We start from the raw sequence: 20778 nt of genomic DNA on the forward strand, positions 1-20778 counted from the left end.
CGTACAGTTGATAACCATTGCTATGAGCGCTAAGAAGCAAACCTTACTGAAGCATAAATCACTCCCTCAGTCCTGACATAAATATACTGCTCACTGGGATCCTCTAAGTTGTAAATGAGAACTTGTTCTCAACTAGCCTACCTGGTTAAATAAAGGTGAAAAAAAAAATAAAAAAATAAAAAGGATCCCTCACCCTTGACCCATCCTCCTCTACTTTCTTCATTGCCTCAGCATGCGAAACCTTCAGCACTACTCTGACTCTGGCCACTTCAACCTGCTTCTCTTGCACCGGACACTTCCGATCCCCAGAAACATTGACACGCTTTATCCACCGAAACTACACAATCCTCTGTTCCATGCCTTCCTGCACACTTCCCACATCTTGGAATCACCCTCCTACACACTGCTGCGCCATGACCATAAATGTTGCACCTGAAACAGCGCGGTGAATTCTACACAAAGCTCAAAAAGGATAACTGATATATCCTAACATGACTGTCGTGGAGACTGACTCAAAACTCAAAAGGACTGACAATGACTCCTATGAACCTCTGGAATTCTCAACTTCAATTGCTCCACCTCTACAATTAACCCTACCCTAGAAATCACTTAATGGTACCCCGTTCCTAAAAGCAAAGCAAGAAACAGATCGAACAGATCACCCAAGTTGTGCGCCTTCTCCCTCTGGTCAGAAGAAACCCAAAACAAATATCACAAGTCCACTACAGGTTACCGTCACTGATTCAACTGAACCAAACTCCTTTCTCATCCACCCTGAAACCACAAATATCACAAGTCCACTACAGGTTACCGTCACTGATTCAACTGAACCAAACTCCTTTCTCATCCACCCTGAAACCACAAATATCACAAGTCCACTACAGGTTACCGTCACTGATTCAACTGAACCAAACTCCTTTCTCATCCACCCTGAAACCACAAATATCACAAGTCCACTACAGGTTACCGTCACTGATTCAACTGAACCAAACTCCTTTCTCATCCACCCTGAAACCACAAATATCACAAGTCCACTACAGGTTACCGTCACTGATTCAACTGAACCAAACTCCTTTCTCATCCACCCTGAAACCACAAATGGATCCACCAAAAGGCAAGGGTCCACCTTCACCAAAAATGTCACTCCTACTGGTCCAGATTCTTCTTTATCATGTCTGGCGCCATTTTTCCTCAACACACTTCGTCCCACTACACTTGGCTCTTCTCCTTCTTCCTCACTGTCTATAAATCACATCTATCCGTTCACCACGCTCTTTCAGCGTCTTCATCCGCTACATTGCTTGCAGAGCACGCACTGATGGCAATTTCTCCAAAACCCAACTTCTGTTCCTTATCCCAGTTTGCAAGTGCGGGTTATCTCTGACCTCTCCGTGCTTCCTTCACCTCCACACGTTCCGTCAAAGGACCTCTACGCCACTTTATTCTGTTACCTAATCCTCTATTTCTATTCAAATAAAGCCCTACAAACCTCACAGGTTTTTGTTGTTGAAATCCTTCGAAATAAGTAACGTCCTGTAGTCTTTATAAGTGACTAATGAACATCAAACGTGATCAAACTTTTTATTTATTTTTAGAAAGGCAGTTCTAACCTTGAATATGACTGGGCAAAGTGTTAAGAATAGGAGAGCCATCTATTTTATAGTACACTAGAGCACAGCAAACATGGACCAAAACAGACTTAAAAAAACAGGCTGTGTGCAATAGAGCAAACTGTCCACTAGATGACAGCAAAGGGATCTCTCACGACCCTACAGGAAAGGTGAAGAAATCCATATCTTCATTTAAACCAGGGTACTTGCTTTTCTAATTGAGGCCGGAACATGATCAATACCCCTAGCTTGTAGGGAGGCTAGGTTGCCATGGTGTAAGGACTTGTAGTGACTTGCCTTGGGGTAGTCTTCATTGCCTACCCGTGTGGCGTACTTGTGTTCCGCTAAGTGGTCTTGAAAGCATCTCTTTGTCTGTCCAATGTAGAACACCTTGCACTGTGGACATTCCAATCCGTAGATGACGAGTAGTTTTGCAGTTCCTTAAATGCTTGACTTGATACTCCATTTTAGAAGCTGTCAACAAAATACTTTTTCTGAAAAATATTTCTGTAATGGTTGCATTTAAAAGAGCACCTGGGGTTTGTGGTCTAGCCAAGTTTTTTGAGAGTCACCAGGAAGAGAGCTGTGGACTAATTTGTAATTTAGGGTCGGACATCTCTTAAAGCTTATGGCTGGTGGCTCGGGGAAGACTTTGCGTAGTAGTGTATCACATTGGATGATTCCCCAATTCTTTTTAATTATTATTTTTTATGTTCTCTGCTTCACTCTCTCTGGTGCATCCCGAGGCACTCCCCTTCACAACAAGTTCTCTCTGTCAAGTCGTCCGGTCCTTATGCCTGCATCTTTCAGGACCTGAGCGCTGTAGCTCCGATTCAAGAAGCGATTCACCAAATTTAACACTGTGTAGTCTGTATCCTGATCGCAAATTATGCGGACTCTTTGGAATTGGTAATATGGAATGTTCTCTTTTAGCCTGTTGGGGTGGAAGCTGTTTGCCCTCAGAATGGTATTCCCATCTGTAGGCTTCCTGAAGATTGATGTGTGCAAACAAACTTGTCATTATTACTGATGTCAAGGTCCAACAAAATGAATGCTATCCTTGCTGTACTCCAGTTAGTTTGATGTGAGGGTTAATGCTGTTAAGGTATTGGTGGAAGGAAATGCGATCATCTTCTGAGCCGGACCAGAACAAACATCAATATAGCATTCCCACCATATAATCCGGTCAAATAACTGGTTTTTAGAAGGGTCCAAAATGAAGTCATTTACCTAAGTACAAACCAGTGTAGGAAGGGCTGTAGCATGCTCCCATGGCACATCCTTTGACTTGTCTAAAAATACGGCCCTGAAAGACAAAGATGTTATGATTGAGTCCATTCAGTCAGTGAGACAATGAATTCTGTGGGAGGCATCGGTCTCAGGCCGAGTACTCAAGAAATGCTGCATAGCTGCCAATCCGTGTTCATGCTCAATGGTGGTGCATAGAGACTCCACATCCATGGTGACTAAAAAGGAAACTGTACGCATATTGTTCAATTCCTTCATTTTGTTCAACACAGTGGAGTCTTGAAGATTGGGAGTGACAGCAGAAAAGGCTTAATAAAGTAATCAATGTACTTGGAGATGGGTTCTGTCAGACTTTCATTACCACTAATGACCGGTCTGCCTGGGAGGTTTAAGATTCTTTTGGACTTTCGGAAGAAGATCAAAAAAGAAGCCAAACGCGGACTGCCATTGAAAATAGATTTGAACTCATTGTCAGAAATTTAGCCATTCTCCTTAGCTTCTGTGAGGATCCCTTTCAATTCAGTTTTTAGGTCCTCTGTAGGGTTGAAGGTAAGAGATTGGTAGAGTTCATCATTGTCTAATTGACGGCAGGCTTCTGTCACATGCGTTTACTCTACACCACTGTAGTGCCACCTTTGTCTGCTTCTTTAACCACAATCCGTCCATTTTTGGACAATGACTCAACTGCATCATTGTATTGAAATAACTCAGTAGCACCAATACTATCCAAAACCACAAAGAATACACACACACTCTTATTGCTGATATTTACGTGGAAAATCTTTAAATTTGTACACATACAAAATAAATAACATGGAGGGATAACAAAATGGACCATTGTGTACAAAATAATGGGTTTCTTGTGTTATGTTTAATCTTCACCACATATTGCAGTTTGTAAATTCTATTCACAATGGGTTGCTGAAGGCTAAACTACTGAGAAGTACATTTAGTGAAATAGTCATTTAAAAAAAAAAAAATTCTCTGCATGTAAATACATTCAAGTCAAGAGAAAACTACCAGTGGTGGACAAAATACACAATTGTCATTCTTGAGTAAAAGTAAAGGTACCTTAATAGAAAATGACTCAAGTAAAAGTGAAAGTCACCCAATAAAATACTACTTGGGTAAAAGTCAAAAAGTATTTGGTTTTAAATATACTTAAGTGTCAAAGGTAAATGTAATTGCTAAAATATAATTAAGTATCAAGAAAGTAAAAATCATTTAAAATTCCTTATGTTAACAAACCAGACGGCTCGAATTTCTTGGATATTTATTTTACGCATAGCCAGGGGCACACTCGAACATAATTTACAAATGAAGCATTTGTGTTTAGCGAGTCCGCCAGTTCATAGGCAGGTGGGATGTTCTCTTGATAAGTGTGAAAATTGGGGCATTTTCCTGTCCTGTTAAGCATTCAAAATGTAACGAGTACTTTTGGGTGTCAGGGCAAATGTATGGAGTAAAAAGTACATTATTTTCTTTAGGAATGTAGTGAAATAAAAGTGCTAAAAAATATAAATAGTAAAGTACAGATACCCAAAAAAGACTTAAGTAAAAATACTTTAAAGTAATACTTAAGTACTTTACACCACTAAAAATGACATGTGGCATGACTAATAAAACACAGAAGATGCGTAATTGATTTGTAGCACAGGATGAACACATATACACCTGAGGCAGTCATGTTATCAATTCTCCACGAGGAATACAATCTAAAACGACACTTTCATCATAATAATGAGTCAAAGTAAAAGTCATTTGCAGTACTAAAAGTAAATTCAGTAGAAACATTTGGTGAGAAGGGGTTGCTGGTGTTACTTACTGGATTCGAGACCAGGTCTCCTGTGCACCACAAGACTGTGTTAGCCTGCTGAGCTTAAGCCTGCCCATCACCTTGTAAAACCAAGTCTTCAGGTCTCAGGCTGGGTTACTTAAATAGGAAAATGTACACACAACAGCTGGACTCAACTGACTACTCACTGTAAAAAAAAGCTTTTGCACATCATACACACCGTTAAAATGTTTTGTTTTAAAACAATGTTTTTTCATATGTCTTTGCAGGTGTTTTTTTGTGAGATAGCGCAACTTGCATAAAGTGCATGCAAATGGCCGTTCTCCTGTATGAATCAGTCGATGGGATTTCAGACTGGCCTCTGTAGAAAAACGTTTGCCGCAGTCTGTGCAAAGGAATGGCCGATCTTCTGTATGAATCAATCGATGGCGTTTCAGACTCCGCCTTCTGCTAAAACCTTTGCCACAGTCTCGGCAAGGGAAAGGGCGCTCTCCTGTGTGTGCTCTCATATGTTCTTTCATTCGAAACAGCATCAGGAAATCCTTACCACATATTTCACAAAGATAGGGTTTCTGAGTGGGGGATGTATCGGAGTTTATAAGGTTTAAAGAGCTGTGGGACTGTGGAATCTCTGTCTCACTCTCCCTTGTTGCCAGAGAGCTGCTGCTATCTGCTGGATCAACATCCCTTTGGTGCTGGTTTGGATCGACTCCCTCATTTGACTCCATCAAGTCTTGCTGTGGTCTCTGAAAGCACTTTTTTTTATGCTCCCTCAAATGAGAGTTCTTTATGAAATTTCCTCCACAGCCCAGGCACTGGTAAGGGAGCTGGCCATGCTGGGATTTGAGGTGCTTTCTCATAAAAAATGTACTGTCAAAAGTATTGTGACACAAGCGGCATGTTCTGGCTTTGACGGACTCCTTGGGTTGGAGACTTGGAGTGGGATGGCGCTCTTTCCTATGTGCTTTCAAATTAATCTTCCTCTTGAAATTCTCTCCACATCAGAGGCACTGGTAAGGGAGCTGAGCATGTTTGGAATTCAGGTGCGTTCGCATTAAAGCTATACTGTTGAAAGTCTTGTGACACAGACGGCATGTTCTAGCTCTGAAAGAGTATCTTTGATTGCGACCAACATTGGAAGTGTTGTGGGGCTGGGATGTCTCCATCTCCTTCTCAAAAGATGGTGTAAACGTGTTAACCTCTTCCAGTTGAGCTGCCTCCTCACGAGCATTCTGCAGATGTTTCTCTAAGTTCTCCTGATGTTCAAAGCTTTGCAAACACTGGGTGCACTGGTAAGTGCATGATCTCCAGGGTGCTTTCAAATCGTGTCCTTTAATGAATGTTTCATTACACATCGAGCAAAGGTGGCGCCTCTTTGCAGCTAAGCACACTTTAGGTTCTTTCAAATTAGACCTTTTCTCGTGAGAGCTCATGTGTGCGGTCAACCCCCTTGCTTCAATGAAGGTCTTCTTGCACAGAGAGCAAGAGAAGAGCTTTCTCACTGCCAAGCACTCTTTTTTATGCTCCTTCAAATGACACCTTTTTCCTCAAACTTTTCTCCACAGCTGAGGCAGGAAAACATTGTGGGGCAGTTTTTCGTATGTTCCTTCAAATGACATTTCCTCTTAAAATGTTCTCCACAATCGCGGCACTGGTAAGGGAGCTGATCATGTTGGGATTTTAGGTGTTTTCTCATTAAATATGGGCCGCCGAAAGTCTTGTTACACAAATGGCATGTTCTGGCTTTGGATGACAGAGTGGGATGGCACTCTGCCTTATGTTCCCTCAAATGAAACTTTCTCTCGAATTGTTCTCCACAGTCAAGGCACTGGTAAATGAGCTGATCATGTTTGAAAATCATGTGCTTTCTCATTGAATATACAGTATAGAAAGTCTTGTGACATACGTGACATGTTCTGGATTTGGAGGACTGTCTGGACTTGGAGGACTGTCTTGGAGTGGGACAAACTTCGGAAGTTGTTGGGCTCAGGGGTGAAGTGCCATGGGGCTGGGATATCTCTATCCCATCCTCAAAAGATGTAGACATGTTAAGCTCTTCAAAAGACTGGTAAGGACTCTGCTCAGTGTGAGATCTCATGTGTGCCATCAAATCTTCTGCTTCAATAAAAGTCTTCCCACATAAGGAGCACATTTTGACACGCTTGCTTCTGTTAGATTTCCCCATTGTATAGGATGGGTCAGGCGTCAAAGAATACTGAGGTACACTCTTTATCCTCAATGTTGGACTCAATGTTGGAGAGGACACAGGTAACGGCATATCAGCAAGGTCAAGTCTGTGCAGCAGCACTGTGGGCTGAAGGAACAGACAGGAAGTAGACAAACTAGAACTCTCCTGTACTTCCGGTTGGCTGCTGTGAGGGTTTCTTTGGATTTTCAGCCTACTGTCAGTTTGAGGTTGGTGAAAATGTCTGTTCATTTCTGACTCGTTGACAGATGAGGCAGAGCTTAGAATGTTCATAAACCCCTGCATAGGATCGGATTTGATCTCTGTTTCAAAGATCTCAACTGTTTCTAGGAGCGAGAGTGACAGCGAGCTGTGGTTGTCACCCGAAGATAGAGCTGAGGACAAGAAAACACAAGTCTATATCAAAACATGCAAGTCAAACGTTAGAAATGTTATATATCAAACCCAGATCCTACTTTTGTAGTTTTAGGACACAAATCAATATCTTGACATTCACAAGGATGAAAACCTTAACTCCCTTTTTACATGTATTGAAAGCAGTAACTCCCTTCTATGTACTCTGAACATTTCATGACTCTAGGACTACGAAAATGTATTCTAAATAGCTTCTGAAGATTCATAATTTTATGTTCGTTAATGGTAAATTATGGCTTTTTTTTCAATTTTCTGAAATAGTCTGTTTTGGAGATTGAGGTTTCCTTCCGACAACGACAAAAAAGCTCCACGTAACATAAATACAATGGATAGCGTTCTTTTAATTTTCTAAGTCTACCTCTTACCATTGTGGTGCAGATGTCTATATGGCTTGTGGTACTGGAGAAGGGTCTTCAATGGCTCAGGGTGACACACTGACTGCACGCACTCCTCTAGAACAGAGTGGTCCGGTAGGAACCATGCTGCAGTCTATTGGAAAGAGGAATAACTTTAAAAGAGCAATAGACAAAAGTTATCATATGCATGCATTTTTTTTGTATAAAAACATGCATGAAAGTAGGCTGATGGTAATAACATGTTAGTATGGTACCTGATGAAGGGTTGGTGTCGGAAGCAGCTTCTCCAGCCTAGAAAGGAAGTCCCACACCAGACTCTGCAGTGTGGAGTCATACTTGGGTCCAAATTCCTTTAGAAAAACATTCTAAGAAGTAAACAAGAAGAAAATTGTCCATGCTTTTGAGTAATATTTTATGTTAACCTACTCCAAGTGAAAGAAATATACAATGCCACGTCTTTCTGAATAACTTATCAGCTACACAGTCAGTGACAACACTGACCTGGAAAAAGTGTTCCCTCTTAACTGGGTCTTCCAGCAGGCTTTGAATCAGCTTCAGGAAGTTGGATTTTAATGCCTCCACCTCTGGATCAGGAGTCTTCAGCAAGCATTACACACAGTCTGTCAATTTAACTAGCCAATGTATACCACCAGCAGAGTTATCAGTCATGATTGTACACTGAGTAGCAGCACTCACCTCATTTTTACTAAGAGTGATGATACAGGTCCTCATCCTGTTCAGGTGTGGCTGGATGGTCTCGGGGTCGACTAGCTGATCTGTACGACACAACTCCAGAACCAGCTGATAGAGTGAAAATTCAATTAAGTTACGCATGCAAGTTAGAGACTGTATGCATTATACGCCCTGTGCTACCCCATCCCTCCTCTCCCATCCGTCCCATCTCTCACCTGTGCCCGCAGCCCCATGATGAGTTGGACTCGCTCTCTGTAACTCATCAGATCAGGAACTACCTCCAACACAGTGGCGACAAACTCCTCCACCAAGCCATAGTCCATTATGTCTCTCCGCTGAACAACTTGCCACAGAGCTGCAGACGCCAGACGCAGTGGAGGAACAAAAAGGAGCAAAGACGACAGTGGAAGAGGTCCATCTATACAAAGCACAAATTCAGAAAGTTAGCTTGATGACAAAGACAACGTTAAGTAGATCCTAACAATGTTAACAATATTAGGTAGCCCTAACAATGTCAACAATATTAGGTGGCCCTAACAACGTTTACAATGTTCGGTATGCAAGCAGTTATAGGACTATTTGAGCTATGTGTGAAAATGTATTGACAAGTCCACTGGTAGATTACATTTAGTTACTATGAAGTAACATATTGTTGTTGTTTGTACTATGGCCTTGGTCGAAAAAAACATCTTTAACCTAGACTATAGCTAGTGTATAATAAGTGGTATTACACAGTAGAGGTCGACCGATTATGATTTTCCAGCGCTGATACCGATACCGATTATTGGAGGACAAAAAAAGCCAATACCGATTATTCGGCCGATTTTTATATATATATGTAATAATGACAATTACAACAATACTGAATGAACTATGAACACTTATTTTAACTTAACTTACTAAATAAAATCAATTTAGTCTCAAATAAATAAGGAAACATGTTCAATTTGGTTTAAATAATGCAAAAACAAAGTGTTGGAGAAGAAAGTAAAAGTGCAATATGTGCCAAGTAAAAAAAGCTAACGTTTAAGTTCCTTGCTCAGAACATGAGAATATATGAAAGCTGGTGGTTCCTTTTAACATGAGTCTTCAATATTCCCAGGTAAGAAGTTTTAGGTTGTAGTTATTATAGGAATTATAGGACTATTTCTCTCTATACCATTTGTATTTCATTAACCTTTGACTATTGGATGTTCTTATAGGCACTTTAGTATTGCCAGTGTAACTTCCGTCCCTCTCCTCGCTCCTCCCTGGGCTCGAACCAGGAACACAACGACAACAGCCACCCTCGAAGCAGCGTTACCCATGCAGAGCAAGGGGAACAACCACTCCAAGTTTCAGAGCGAGTGACATTTGAAAATAAATAGCCATTTCACATTGGTTACACCAGCCTCACCTCGGGAGTTGATAGGCTTGAAGTCATAAACAGCGCAATGCTTGACGCACAACGAAGAGCTGCTGGCAAAACGCACAAAAGTGCTGTTTGAATGAATGCTTACGAGCCTGCTGCTGCCTACCACCGTTCAGTAAGACTGCTCTATCAAATCATAGACTTAGTTATAACATAAAAACACATAGAAATACGAGCCTTAGGTCATTAATATGGTCCAATCCGGAAACTATCATCTCGAAAACAAGACGTTTATTCTTTCAGTGAAATACGGAACCGTTCCGTATTTTATCTAAGGGGTGGCATCCATTAGTCTAAATATTCCTGTTACATTGAACAACCGTCAATGTTATGTCATAATTACGAAGAATTCTGGCAAATTAGGCGGGCCAAACTGTTGCATATACACTGACTCTGCGTGCAATGAACGCAAGAGAAGTGACACAATTTCACCTCTTTTAATATTGCCTGCTAACGTGGATTTCTTTCAGCTAAATATGCAGGTTAAAAATATACTTCTGTGTATTGATTTTAAGAAAGGCATTGATGTTCATGGCTAGGTACACATTGGAGCAACGATACGCACCACATCGATTATATGCAACGCAGAACACGCTAGATAAACTAGTAATATCATCAACCATGTGTAGTTAACTAGTGATTATGATTGATAGATTTTTTTTTATAAGATAAGTTTAATGCTAGCTAGCAACTTACCTTGGCCTACTGCATTCGCGTAACAGGCAGGCTCCTCGTGGAGTGCAATGAGAGGCAGGTGGTTAGAGCGTTAGTCTAGTTAACTGTAAGGTTGCAAGATTGAATCCCCTGAGTTGACAAGGTGAAAATCTGTCGTTCTGCCCCTGAACGAGGCAGTTAACCCACCGTTCATAGGCCGTCATTGAAAATAAGAATGTGTTCTTAACTGACTTGCCTAGTTAAATAAAGATTAAATAAAGGTGTAAAAAAATAAATAATAATTGGCCAAATCGGTGTCCAAAAACACAGATTTCTGATTGTTATGAAAATTTGAAATCGGCCCTAATTCATCGGCCATTCCGATTAATCGGTCGACCTCTAGTTTGAATGAATGATTATGAGCCTGCTGCTGCCTACCACCGCTCAGTAAGACTGATCTATCAAATCATAGACTTAGTTATAACATAAAACACATAGAAATACGAGCCTTAGGTCATTAATATGGTAAAATCCGGAAACTATAATTTCAAAAACAAAACGTTTATTCTTTCAGTGAAATATGGAACCGTTACGTATTTTATCGAACGGGTGGCAACCCTAAGTCTAAATATTGCTGTTACATTGCACAACCTTCAATGTTGTCATAATTATGTAAAATTTTGGTAAATGAATTACGGTCTTTGTTAGGAAGAAATGATCTTCACACAGTTCGCAACGAGCCAGGCAACCCAAACTGATGCATATACCCTGACCAGTGTTTCCAACTCCTCAGTAAGGAAAGTACCTATTGGCTGTCCTAAAAGTCCCTGGAAGTCACTAAATGACGCCATCACCCAATTTGCATAAATCGGCCATGTGCATATAATTGTGATGGGCGCTGTAGGAGAGAGGAATAACGTCGTGGGAGAGACAAAAGGTGAGTAAAAAACACACTAAATATGTTTAGAACTACAAATGAACTTTCTTCTGTCGATTCTTGTTTTTTTAAAGTCACAATTCCAACCCTCCTCAATTATCCGGGCTTGGGACCATCAAAAGTGACCCAAAAGATAATTTTTTTAGTTTCGTTTTCTTAATTTGGTTTGGTTTTTAACCTTGTGGTACACTTAGGAGCCTACAACAAGTCACAGTAAAACATGAACATTTTTAACCATAACATTTTTTACATTTGTTATATAACAATCTAAATGGACCAAAAAGAGACAATAGAAAAAAACTGTCAATGACAATGTGAGAAAATTATGGTAACTAGTCTGGCCCTAATTCAGGTTATTTTTTTCAAGACTCCCCTCCACACACACACACACAGGCTGTGCTGGCTCACAGAAAGGGTGGGTCATCGTCATTTTGGTCAAGGCTCTCTATGGCAGGTTCAGCAACTAAGGTTCAGCAAGGAGCTTGGCTATTTTTTATATTTCTCCAGGGCTCTTATTGTGCTTTAGTGTCCTCCACATTGAAAACTGACATGTACTGCAATTCTTCAATGTTGTCCGGCAGTCTCACCCTCAACTCATTAGTGAGGGAAATGGTGAAGGCTACACACCGCTTTCGGGCATTGTTTTCATCCTCAGGCGCAAGGTGGAGCTCAGCTGCATTTGACTCAAAAAGGTAACCAGGGTACGGTTTGGGACTCATGTATCCATCTATTGGCCCTTTGAGTACATCAACATTTGCCAGTGGATTCAGCACCCTGCTGCTCACAAACTTGATCAGGCTAACCAACCTGTCAAGTAGCTTAAGAGGATCTACTTGCTCTCCCTCAAAAGCCTTGATGGCCAACTGTTCCTCAACCAGCACTGACTTCAAAAAAGTCAGATAGAATATATTTTGAGGATCACTGTACATGGAGTATAAAACCTCAGCCATGGACTTGGTGATTGCGAAATGCAGCCTAAGCTCCTCCCACTGGTCCAAAATGCGTGAAACCGCAGGTTCAATGAAGAGCCAACGTGTGGCACACACCTTGGTTATCTGTAAAGGTTTCTCCCCACAGTTGATGGTCTCATATATGGCCATGTAGGCCTCTGCACTTTGGAGACACTGAAAACCAGTTATAAGTCTCTCGTACCAAGTACTCCACACTACAGGGGATGGTGTCATTGGAAGCATGACTTACAGCAAGCTGCAGAGAGTGGCGCACACAGCCAATAAGAACCAGATATTTGAAGCCATACTCCTCCTTCAGCACTTTATGGACCCCATTGTTAATCCCCATCATAACAGGGGCATTGTCAGTCCCTATCCCCAGGAGTTTCTTTTTTAAGACAACACTTCAAGGAAAGCCACAACAGCAGGGGCTATAGATTTGGCATCGCCTCCCTCCAACTCAACAAGCCCCAGAAATGTTGATACAATTGCCTGCTTGGTGTCACTAAAGTACCTTATCACAACTCCCAGGTACTGAGAAACACTTACATCTGTGGACTCATCGAGGAGGTGGCTGAAACGCTGGTCACCCACATCTGCGAGCAACTTTTTCAGAAAGTATGGTGCTAGAACACCATTAATCATTTCTGTGCACTTTGAAGTGGGTAGCAGCAGTGGAGTCTGAGAAAGCAGCTCTACATGCTTCTCCAATGTGATCACATGCCAGCATGGAACAGTGTTCAGCGATAGCTAATGCCATGGTGGCCTCAGCCTTTTTTTAACCATAAATGGCAGGCAGCTTGTTTTGGGCGGAACTGTTATAAGGCTTTGCCTTTTGAGTATGTTTTGAGTTGTCATGCGTTTTTTTACATCACTAAGTTTGGCGTAGAAATCAGCCTTACAATACAGGCAGTATGTCCGTGTATCATCTCCAATAAACGGCTTCAACCAGCCTTCGAATTCAGGGTTTGATTCCCACTCCTTTCTGTATTTTTCAGTGTACAGTTTAGACTAAGACATAATGAGCTAGCCAGCTAGATATTTAGCTTATGTCACAGAGAGGCACACAAACAGTGGACAAGGTGAGTACGTGACTGAGTCAAATGCAGTGATTTATTCTAGACAAAAAACATTTTACATCCTGCCCTGAATGTAAGCCAGGGTGGGATCAGCCAGCTGCGGCTTCCCGCATGCACGATTCATTTGCAATCTGGATGAGGAGGGGTGAACATCTCCTGCTCTGACTGCAGCTGGGAGGGACTGGTGCGGGAGGACTGGGCCGCCTGTGAGTGCTTTGGGACAGCGTGGGGCCCACGGAGTAAGAACGATACGTGCTATCACATCAGTCTCCAATAACATCCGAAAAAGTTGCTAGATTTGTCACTAGTCAATTTTTTTGAAAATGTCTCTCTAGAGGGGTCTGAATACTGCTAAATATAGCGACAACGTAGCTAAATTGGTGGCACTGACTCTGCTTACACTGAACGCAAGAGAATTGACACAATTGCAGGCACCGCATTGATTATATGCAACGCAGGACAAGCTAGTTAAACTAGCTATATATCATCAACCATGTGTAGTTATCTAGTGATTGTTAACATTGTTTTTTTTATAAAAAAATAAGTTTAATGCTAGCTAGCAATTTACCATGGCTCCTTTCAGTCTGCACTCGTAACAGGTGGCCAGCCTGCCACGCAGTCTCCTCGTGGATTGCAATATAATCGGCACCCAAAAATGCCTATTACACATTATGAAAACTTGAAATCGGCCATTCCGATTAATCGGTCGACATCTACTACACAGTTGTTAAAGTAATGTGTAACACTCGTTTTTGTTGGTGCATAGCTAGTTCTCAGACTCTAGGTTGCATTCTACCTTCTTCTGCCTTCAGTTCAGCCATTAGCTTCTCTTACGACTGTCTCGTGTGAACAATTCCGACGCTTTGTTTTAACGTTTAGACACGTCAATAATCATAGCTTGTTATACGGCTTTCGAAACACATGGCCCTTTCGTGATAGGTAGCTAATTGCACAGGTGGTCGACTCTTGTCTTTCGTGAACAAGCACTGTAACATGGAGATATGGCCGTAAGGTGCGTATAATTGTTATTATTTTTTATTATTTCTTGCTGATATGAAAGGTCCTTATGCTTTCAAAACCGTACCGCAAGCGACGAGTGTTAATGTGCAGATTGAACTTCCGGACTCTTCACAAAAGTCCCCCTTAGTAGAAGACGCTTCGTCATGGATTAGTGCATAGCTAGCTAATTTAGGTAACGTTAGTTTGTTTTTTGGAAAATATCTGCAGAAGGTGGCCACTGCAACAACTGATACCGACAGGCTACCTATCCATTTACCTTCTTCCTCCGGGGGCTGGTTTTGCATTTTGAGGTCCCGGTGTCAGTGTACTGTAGTCTAGCCTAGAGTCAAGACTACCTCGGCAGCGTGTTTTACAAATAAAAACCTGAGCTTTCTCATCCCATTACTCCAGATTCGAGAGCCTCGTTTCAGGAAGGTGTGTGTAACCCGGATGTTCAGTTACACAACGCGGAAATACAGGATAGAGTCAGTCGCCACACTGATATGTGAAACAAACATCAAAAACAATAATTTGAAAATTAAGGGCAAATACTACGACTGGAATCTAAATCGGTAAGAAAGAACACATTTCCCCTCTAAATAATAGTTGATCATATTTGTGTACCGTCCTTGTGTGTTCTCTTGTTGTTATATTGTTTAAACAGTATTTTTTTCACTGCATCGTTGGGAACGAGGTCGTAAGTAAGCATTTCACGGTAAAGTCTACACCTGTTGTATTCGGCGCATGTGACAAATACGATTTGATACCTAGCTAGAGTAGTCGGCTAGGTATCAAATGCTAGCGTAGTAGCGAGTAAGCTACTAAAATGCACCAGCCATTGCTGCTAGTCAACTATCTATGCATTTTCCACTTACTTACTGACTGTTGTTTTGTCATCTAAGTTAGCTAGCTAACGTATGAGCTGTCTGTCATGTGGTTGTTGAACTGGTAGACTTTGTTGTACTCTTAACTTAGGCAGTGCACTGAAACTCAACGTCCTAGTTGTTAGTTAGCTAGCGAACGTTACGCCAGTGACAGCTTTTGGACAGACACCGTTAGTGAACATAAATATAAACGCAACAATTTCAAAGATGTTGCTGAGTTAGTTAATTTAAAGAAACCAGTCAAATTAAATGAATTCATTAGGCCCCATGTTGGTCACAGGTACCTTAAAGGTAGATGCGTGGATCAGAAAACCAGTCAGTATCTGGTGTGACCACCATTTGCTTCATGCAGCGCGACATATCTCCTTTGCAGAGAGTTGATCAGGCTTTGGAATATTGTCCCCACTCTTTAATGGCTGTGCAAAGTTGCTGGGTATTGGCGGGACCTGGAACAAACTGTCTTACATGTCGATCCAGAGCATCCCACACATGGTCAATCGGTGACATGTCTGGTGAGTATGCAGGCAATGGAAGAACAGGGACATTTTCAGCTTCCAATAATTGTGTACAGATCCTTGTGACATGTGCATTATATGGCGGAGGATGAATGGCACGACAATGGGTCTCAGGATCTTGCCACGGTATCTCAGTGCATTCGAATTGCCATCGATAAAATGTGTTCTTTGTCCATATTTATGCCTGCCCATACCATAACCCCCCGGGCTACCATGGGTCACTCTGTTACAACGTTTACATCAGCAAACTAATCTGCTAGGGACTGCGGTTGAAAATTAGCTGGTTGGCTAAAACGGGCACTTTTACTGAAACGTTGATTAATGTGCACTGTCCCTGTACAAATAAACTCAAACCGCTCGCCCACACAACACCATACACATGGTCTGCGGTTGTGAGGCCGGTTAGACATACTGCCAAATTCTCTAAAACGACATTGGAGGTGACTTTTTCTCTGACAACAGCGCTGGTGGACATGCTTGCAGTTAGCATGCCAATTGCACGCCCCCTCAACTTGAGACATCTGTGGCATTGTGTTTTTTGACAAAACTGCACATTTTAGTGGCCTTTTATTGTCCCCAGCACAAGGTGTACCTGTGTAATGATCATGCTGTTTAATCAGCTTCTTGATATGCAACACTCGTCAGGTGGATGGATTATTTTAGCAAAGCAAATGCTCGCTAACAGGTGGGTAAAGACATTTGTGTGCAAAATCTGAGCGAAATAAGCTTTTGTCCGTATGGGGCACTTCTGGTATCTTTTTATTTGAGCTCATGGAACATTGGACCAAAACTTTACATGTTGCGTTTTTATATTTTTGTTCAGTGTAAACAGTAAAGTAAAGAGCAATGATGTAAATAAACCCTGGTTGCTGAAGCTTGTATTGGACATTGAGAGCCTTTGGAAGCCACCTGTCAGCCATATTGGCACTCCCCAGTAGGAGCAGTCCTCCATAGGAAATAATGGAATTCTATTCTACAAAATTACATGTATTTATGTATTTTTGTTGCTGTTGTAGTGGTGAACATAGCATTAGTAATCCCCCAAAAATATAATTTAAGGAAGAACTGACAGAATATAATTTAAAAGTATGCATTAAGGTGTCTGTAATAGAATACACATGGAAAAAACAAATGTGTAGACATTAATAAATTCATTTTTATAGCTTCCTAAATATATTTTACAATGGTGTAGGAGTGCCAAGATGGAGGTGCGGTGGTGTGAATGCAGTGCCCCGGCTCTATCAGTCATCTAAATCATTGATAAAGAGTGCACATTATAGGGACATAGTTTGTAAATGTTTTTTAGCCAGCCATGCAAAATCAGACTGACAAGATGCACCCCGTGGAGGTATTTCTGGACATAGATTATAATGCTTTGGTTGATATTGAAGGCCAACTGCCTACCAACACATTAACTGAAGAGGCTCTACTTCATATCTGCCAGTGTTTGAGTTATCAATATTGACACATCATGCCAGGAAGATAAGGTGGCCAATAGCAAGACTGCTCTCACATGAGGACCGGTGTGGTTTGCCTAACTTCCACTTCCACCTATACCTGCAGGGACTTTCCAGCCAGACTAACTGTGGTATTTTTTTAATCCTTCTACTTCTTGTCAGTAATCGTTTATCTATCTTTTCTCTACACCAGCACCCCAGTTGCTGAACTTCTTCTCTTTACTTTGTCTGGTTTCCGGCGCCGATCAGCTCAGCCCTTCTAACCTAATCCCCATCTGTGCCTGTGTTATACGGATCCCAACCGCTGCCCCCACGTATCGGAATTCCACTGCTGCTCCAGACCCCCCCCTGCTGTCTCTCTTGGCGTGGCCAAGCCCCTCTCATTCAGGATAGCCTCTGCACAGCTCCATGGCGGGTCGTGGAGGACCGGCGCGACCCAACGGCTCGGCGGCAGGCAACAAGATCTGCCAGTTCAAGCTGGTGCTGCTGGGGGAATCGGCGGTGGGCAAGTCCAGCCTGGTGCTGCGCTTCGTCAAGGGCCAGTTTCAGGAGTACCAAGAGAGCACCATCGGAGGTGAGTTATTTACTGTGTGTATATATATTTTTTTTTACTATTGTTTGTGCATGCTATTTCTGGTGGTTTGATATGACCCACTGCAGGTTTCTCTATTCCATCAAGTGGTCTTTTATATCTGTGATATTTGGATTTACTAGATCTCATTGCAAGAATGGCATCAACATATCATGGATATTTAAAAACAAAGCAAATGATGTCAGACAAAAGGAAAAAGTGTAGGGTTGACACAAATTGCATTTATTTAACCATTATTTGACCTTTTGTAATCAACGCAATGTATGCTCAAGCAAGTCAATGTAGAGGACGATGCTACCGTAGTGGAGATATCATTAACCTCCAAAAATGAAATGGATTAACACTGTAGAACAGCATTTCTGCCGGATATTAGCCTATCTTATGCAATTCACAATAGTAAGCTCCAGTCAACGATAGAGGGCACAGGAAATGACCGCAATGTTAGAATTGTTAGAGGGGTCAAAGGTTGACATGCCTCATGGGTCCTCTTCACTGCTGGAGAAATGGGCCTTGTTCAAAAAGGCTATCTTTCTTCCTCCCTTCTAGTAAGTAATCAATGATTTAATGACCCAGTCATGTCAGTGATTGGGCTCAATAAAGGGAGGTAGGAAGGAAGGATTGGAACGAGGCCATGGACTCTCTGCGCTGTCATGTGATTGTGGAATTCTAGTGTTTGTAGTTTACAGACATGGGATTAGCATTTCTCTTTGCAGTTCTGATCCGTAGAAGCAGCAGTGCTGTGCTCGTTAGGAAGTTAATCCTCCAACCTGTTTGGCAGGACATGGTTAAAAATCACAAATGATACCAAAAATACATTTTTTTTCAAATGACCTTGCATAACATTATGAGCCTATTACAAAGTGCCTGTTTGTTGATAGTATCCATTTTATTATTATTTTATTAGTCACTGTTAGTCACTGTGGACTATCAATAGCAGTCACGTTGATACTCATAGAATAAAAATGAAATTTTTACAACTTCCTAAGTCTGAGGGTGGTTTAACCTTCCAGACTTGGAATTGTATCAATTTGCCACCCAGGGCTTGTACTTGCGACATAGTTAAATGCTCTAAAGAGGAACAATGGGTACATATTGAAGATGTGCATGCTCGTCCCAATAATCTTTTCACGTGTCTATTTTCAAAGGATAAAGCAAAGAAAATGAACAACTTCATAGTTAAGAACACTTTAACCATATTGAAGAAGATTTGAACGTATTCTACAAGAACTAATATCACCCCCTAAAAAACACAACCCCGTGGAACAATCCCTGGATAGCTTTTCAGAATTCACAGATAAGTTGTTTATGTGTATGTTAAGTATTATAAAAATAGAACCGTATCAAAGTAACTTTTTTTTTTAACGCCGCTGCGTTTTTAAAAATTTTTTATGTGTGTGTGTGTGTACGATTCAGTTCGGAGGCCTCCTCTAGCGTAGAGCAAATTGAGGAACTGCAACTGAAACCTTTCCCTAAACTGGATATGTTTTAAGTGCCCGTAATGACAAAACAAATGTTGACATTGAAGCGAGTGGGAGAGATTGACATGTCAACCCCGTGTCATGGCGCACTCAATTGCGGTGCAACGTTACTGATAGACGTGCAGGTATAAATGTATTAAGTGGAATAGACCTGCTTCTCTGTCATGTAGGAATATAAGACATCTCCAAACGTCATGAACACCGCTCTTTTTCCTCCCCTGACATATCCTCTTAACTTTTCTTCCCTCCCTTCCTCCATCTTACTATTTTTCCAGCTGCCTTCCTCACACAGACTGTCTGCCTGGACGACACGACAGTCAAGTTTGAGATTTGGGACACGGCAGGCCAGGAGCGATACCACAGCCTGGCGCCCATGTACTACAGAGGAGCCCAGGCGGCAATTGTGGTCTACGACATCACCAACAGAGTGCGTAAAGGCTCGTTATCTGTTACACCTTACAACTGTGTAGGCAGGGCATCCAATTGAATTTTAATGACCAGTGAAACCAATAGTTTGGTTGTTTAAGAATATCAATTCTCAATGCTTAATGAGCTTAGTTCAAATCTCTTACCCTGTCATAACCTTAATGTAAATGATGCATTCTGTGCCTTTTGCGTGTTTCTTCAGGACACTTTTACGCGAGCAAAGAACTGGGTGAAGGAGCTGCAGAGACAAGCCAGCCCCAACATAGTCATCGCTCTGGCTGGGAACAAGGCCGACGTCGCTAACAAGAGAGCCGTTGATCTCCAGGTGAGAACAATTCCCACGCTGTGTGTGTTTCATTGATTGACTACATAACAAAACAGTTAGCATGATAATAACAACATCATATGCTGATAAATCAATTGTTACAATGTTTGTTTGTTTTTTTGTCATAGGCCAAATGGTCTTCTACTATTTGGTGTGGTACTATGATAGTGTACATAAAAATAAAATATGTATACATACATACATACATACAGTTGAAGTCGGAAGTTTACATACACCTTAGCCAAATACATTTAAACTCACAATTCCTGACATTTAATCCTAGTAAAAATGTCCTGTCTTAGGTCAGTCAGGATCACCACTTTATTTTAAGAATGTGAAATGTCCGAATAATAGTAGAGAATGATTTATTTCAGCTTTTATTTCCTTCATCACATTCCAAGTGGGTCAGAGGTTTACGTACACTCAATTAGTATTTGGTAGCGTTGCCTTTAAATTGTTTAACTTGGGTCAAAAGTTTTGGGTAGCCTTCCACAAGCTTCCCACAATAAGTTGGGTGAATTTCGTCCCATTCCTCCTGACAGAGCTGGTGTAACTGAGTCAAGTTTGTAGGCCTCCTTGCTTGCACACGCTTTTTCAGTTCTGCCAACAGATTTTCTATAGGGTTGAGGTCAGGGCTTTGTGATGGCCACTCCAATACCTTAACTTTGTTGTCCTTAAGCCATTTTGCCACAACTTTGGAAGTATGCTTGGGGTCATTGTCCGTTTGGCTTTAACTTCCTGACTAATGT

At 41.5% G+C, this 20778-nt stretch overlaps 2 protein-coding genes across 12 annotated transcripts in view; one reads left to right on the top strand and one right to left on the bottom strand.

Moving 5' to 3' along the window:
• Positions 1 to 3704: 3704 nt before the first annotated feature.
• On the bottom strand, positions 3705 to 14819 carry LOC110491688 (uncharacterized). 2 transcript variants are annotated; one of them, XM_036946584.2, is made up of 7 exons: positions 14630 to 14819; positions 8538 to 8740; positions 8326 to 8430; positions 8131 to 8226; positions 7884 to 7979; positions 7639 to 7762; positions 3705 to 7233 (listed from the first exon to the last, which is right to left on the bottom strand). In XM_036946584.2, exons 1-7 carry the CDS (start codon positions 14655 to 14657, stop codon positions 6182 to 6184), a joined length of 1704 nt encoding a protein of 567 aa, XP_036802479.2. In that variant the 5' UTR covers positions 14658 to 14819; the 3' UTR covers positions 3705 to 6181. The 2 variants fall into 2 exon arrangements, with proteins under 2 accessions (XP_036802479.2, XP_036802478.2); XM_036946583.2 differs by having other exon boundaries at positions 7884 to 7994.
• The window catches only part of LOC110491689 (ras-related protein Rab-5C), a 13909-nt gene continuing 6601 nt past the window's right edge, over positions 13471 to 20778 (top strand). Inside the window, exons 1-5 of one of the 10 annotated variants that reach the window (XM_090202326.1) lie at positions 13471 to 13592; positions 14764 to 14924; positions 17402 to 17782; positions 19554 to 19705; positions 19907 to 20029. In XM_090202326.1, coding sequence (XP_090058452.1) covers positions 17617 to 17782; positions 19554 to 19705; positions 19907 to 20029 — 441 coding nt within the window. In that variant the 5' untranslated portion in view covers positions 13471 to 13592; positions 14764 to 14924; positions 17402 to 17616. Of the gene's footprint in view, positions 14366 to 14763; positions 14925 to 17142; positions 17340 to 17401; positions 17783 to 19553; positions 19706 to 19906; positions 20030 to 20778 lie in introns of those variants that run through there. The other 9 variants (XM_090202328.1, XM_090202327.1, XM_021565322.3 and 6 more) reach the window with 9 other exon arrangements.

Source organism: Oncorhynchus mykiss, chromosome 16 (assembly GCF_057628025.1).
Source record: "Oncorhynchus mykiss isolate SJ-2025 chromosome 16, ASM5762802v1, whole genome shotgun sequence".
NCBI classification, from domain to species: Eukaryota; Metazoa; Chordata; class Actinopteri; order Salmoniformes; family Salmonidae; genus Oncorhynchus; species Oncorhynchus mykiss.

Coding starts and splice junctions, on each gene's coding strand:
- LOC110491688 (XM_036946583.2), bottom strand. CDS start 14,657: ATGCAAAACCAGCCCCCGGAGGAAGAAG. Junction 7,995..8,130: donor AGAGGGAACACTTTTTCCAG/GTCAGTGTTGTC, acceptor TTTACTTCTTAG/AATGTTTTTCTAAAGGAATT. Junction 7,234..7,638: donor TAGACATCTGCACCACAATG/GTAAGAGGTAGA, acceptor TCTTGTCCTCAG/CTCTATCTTCGGGTGACAAC.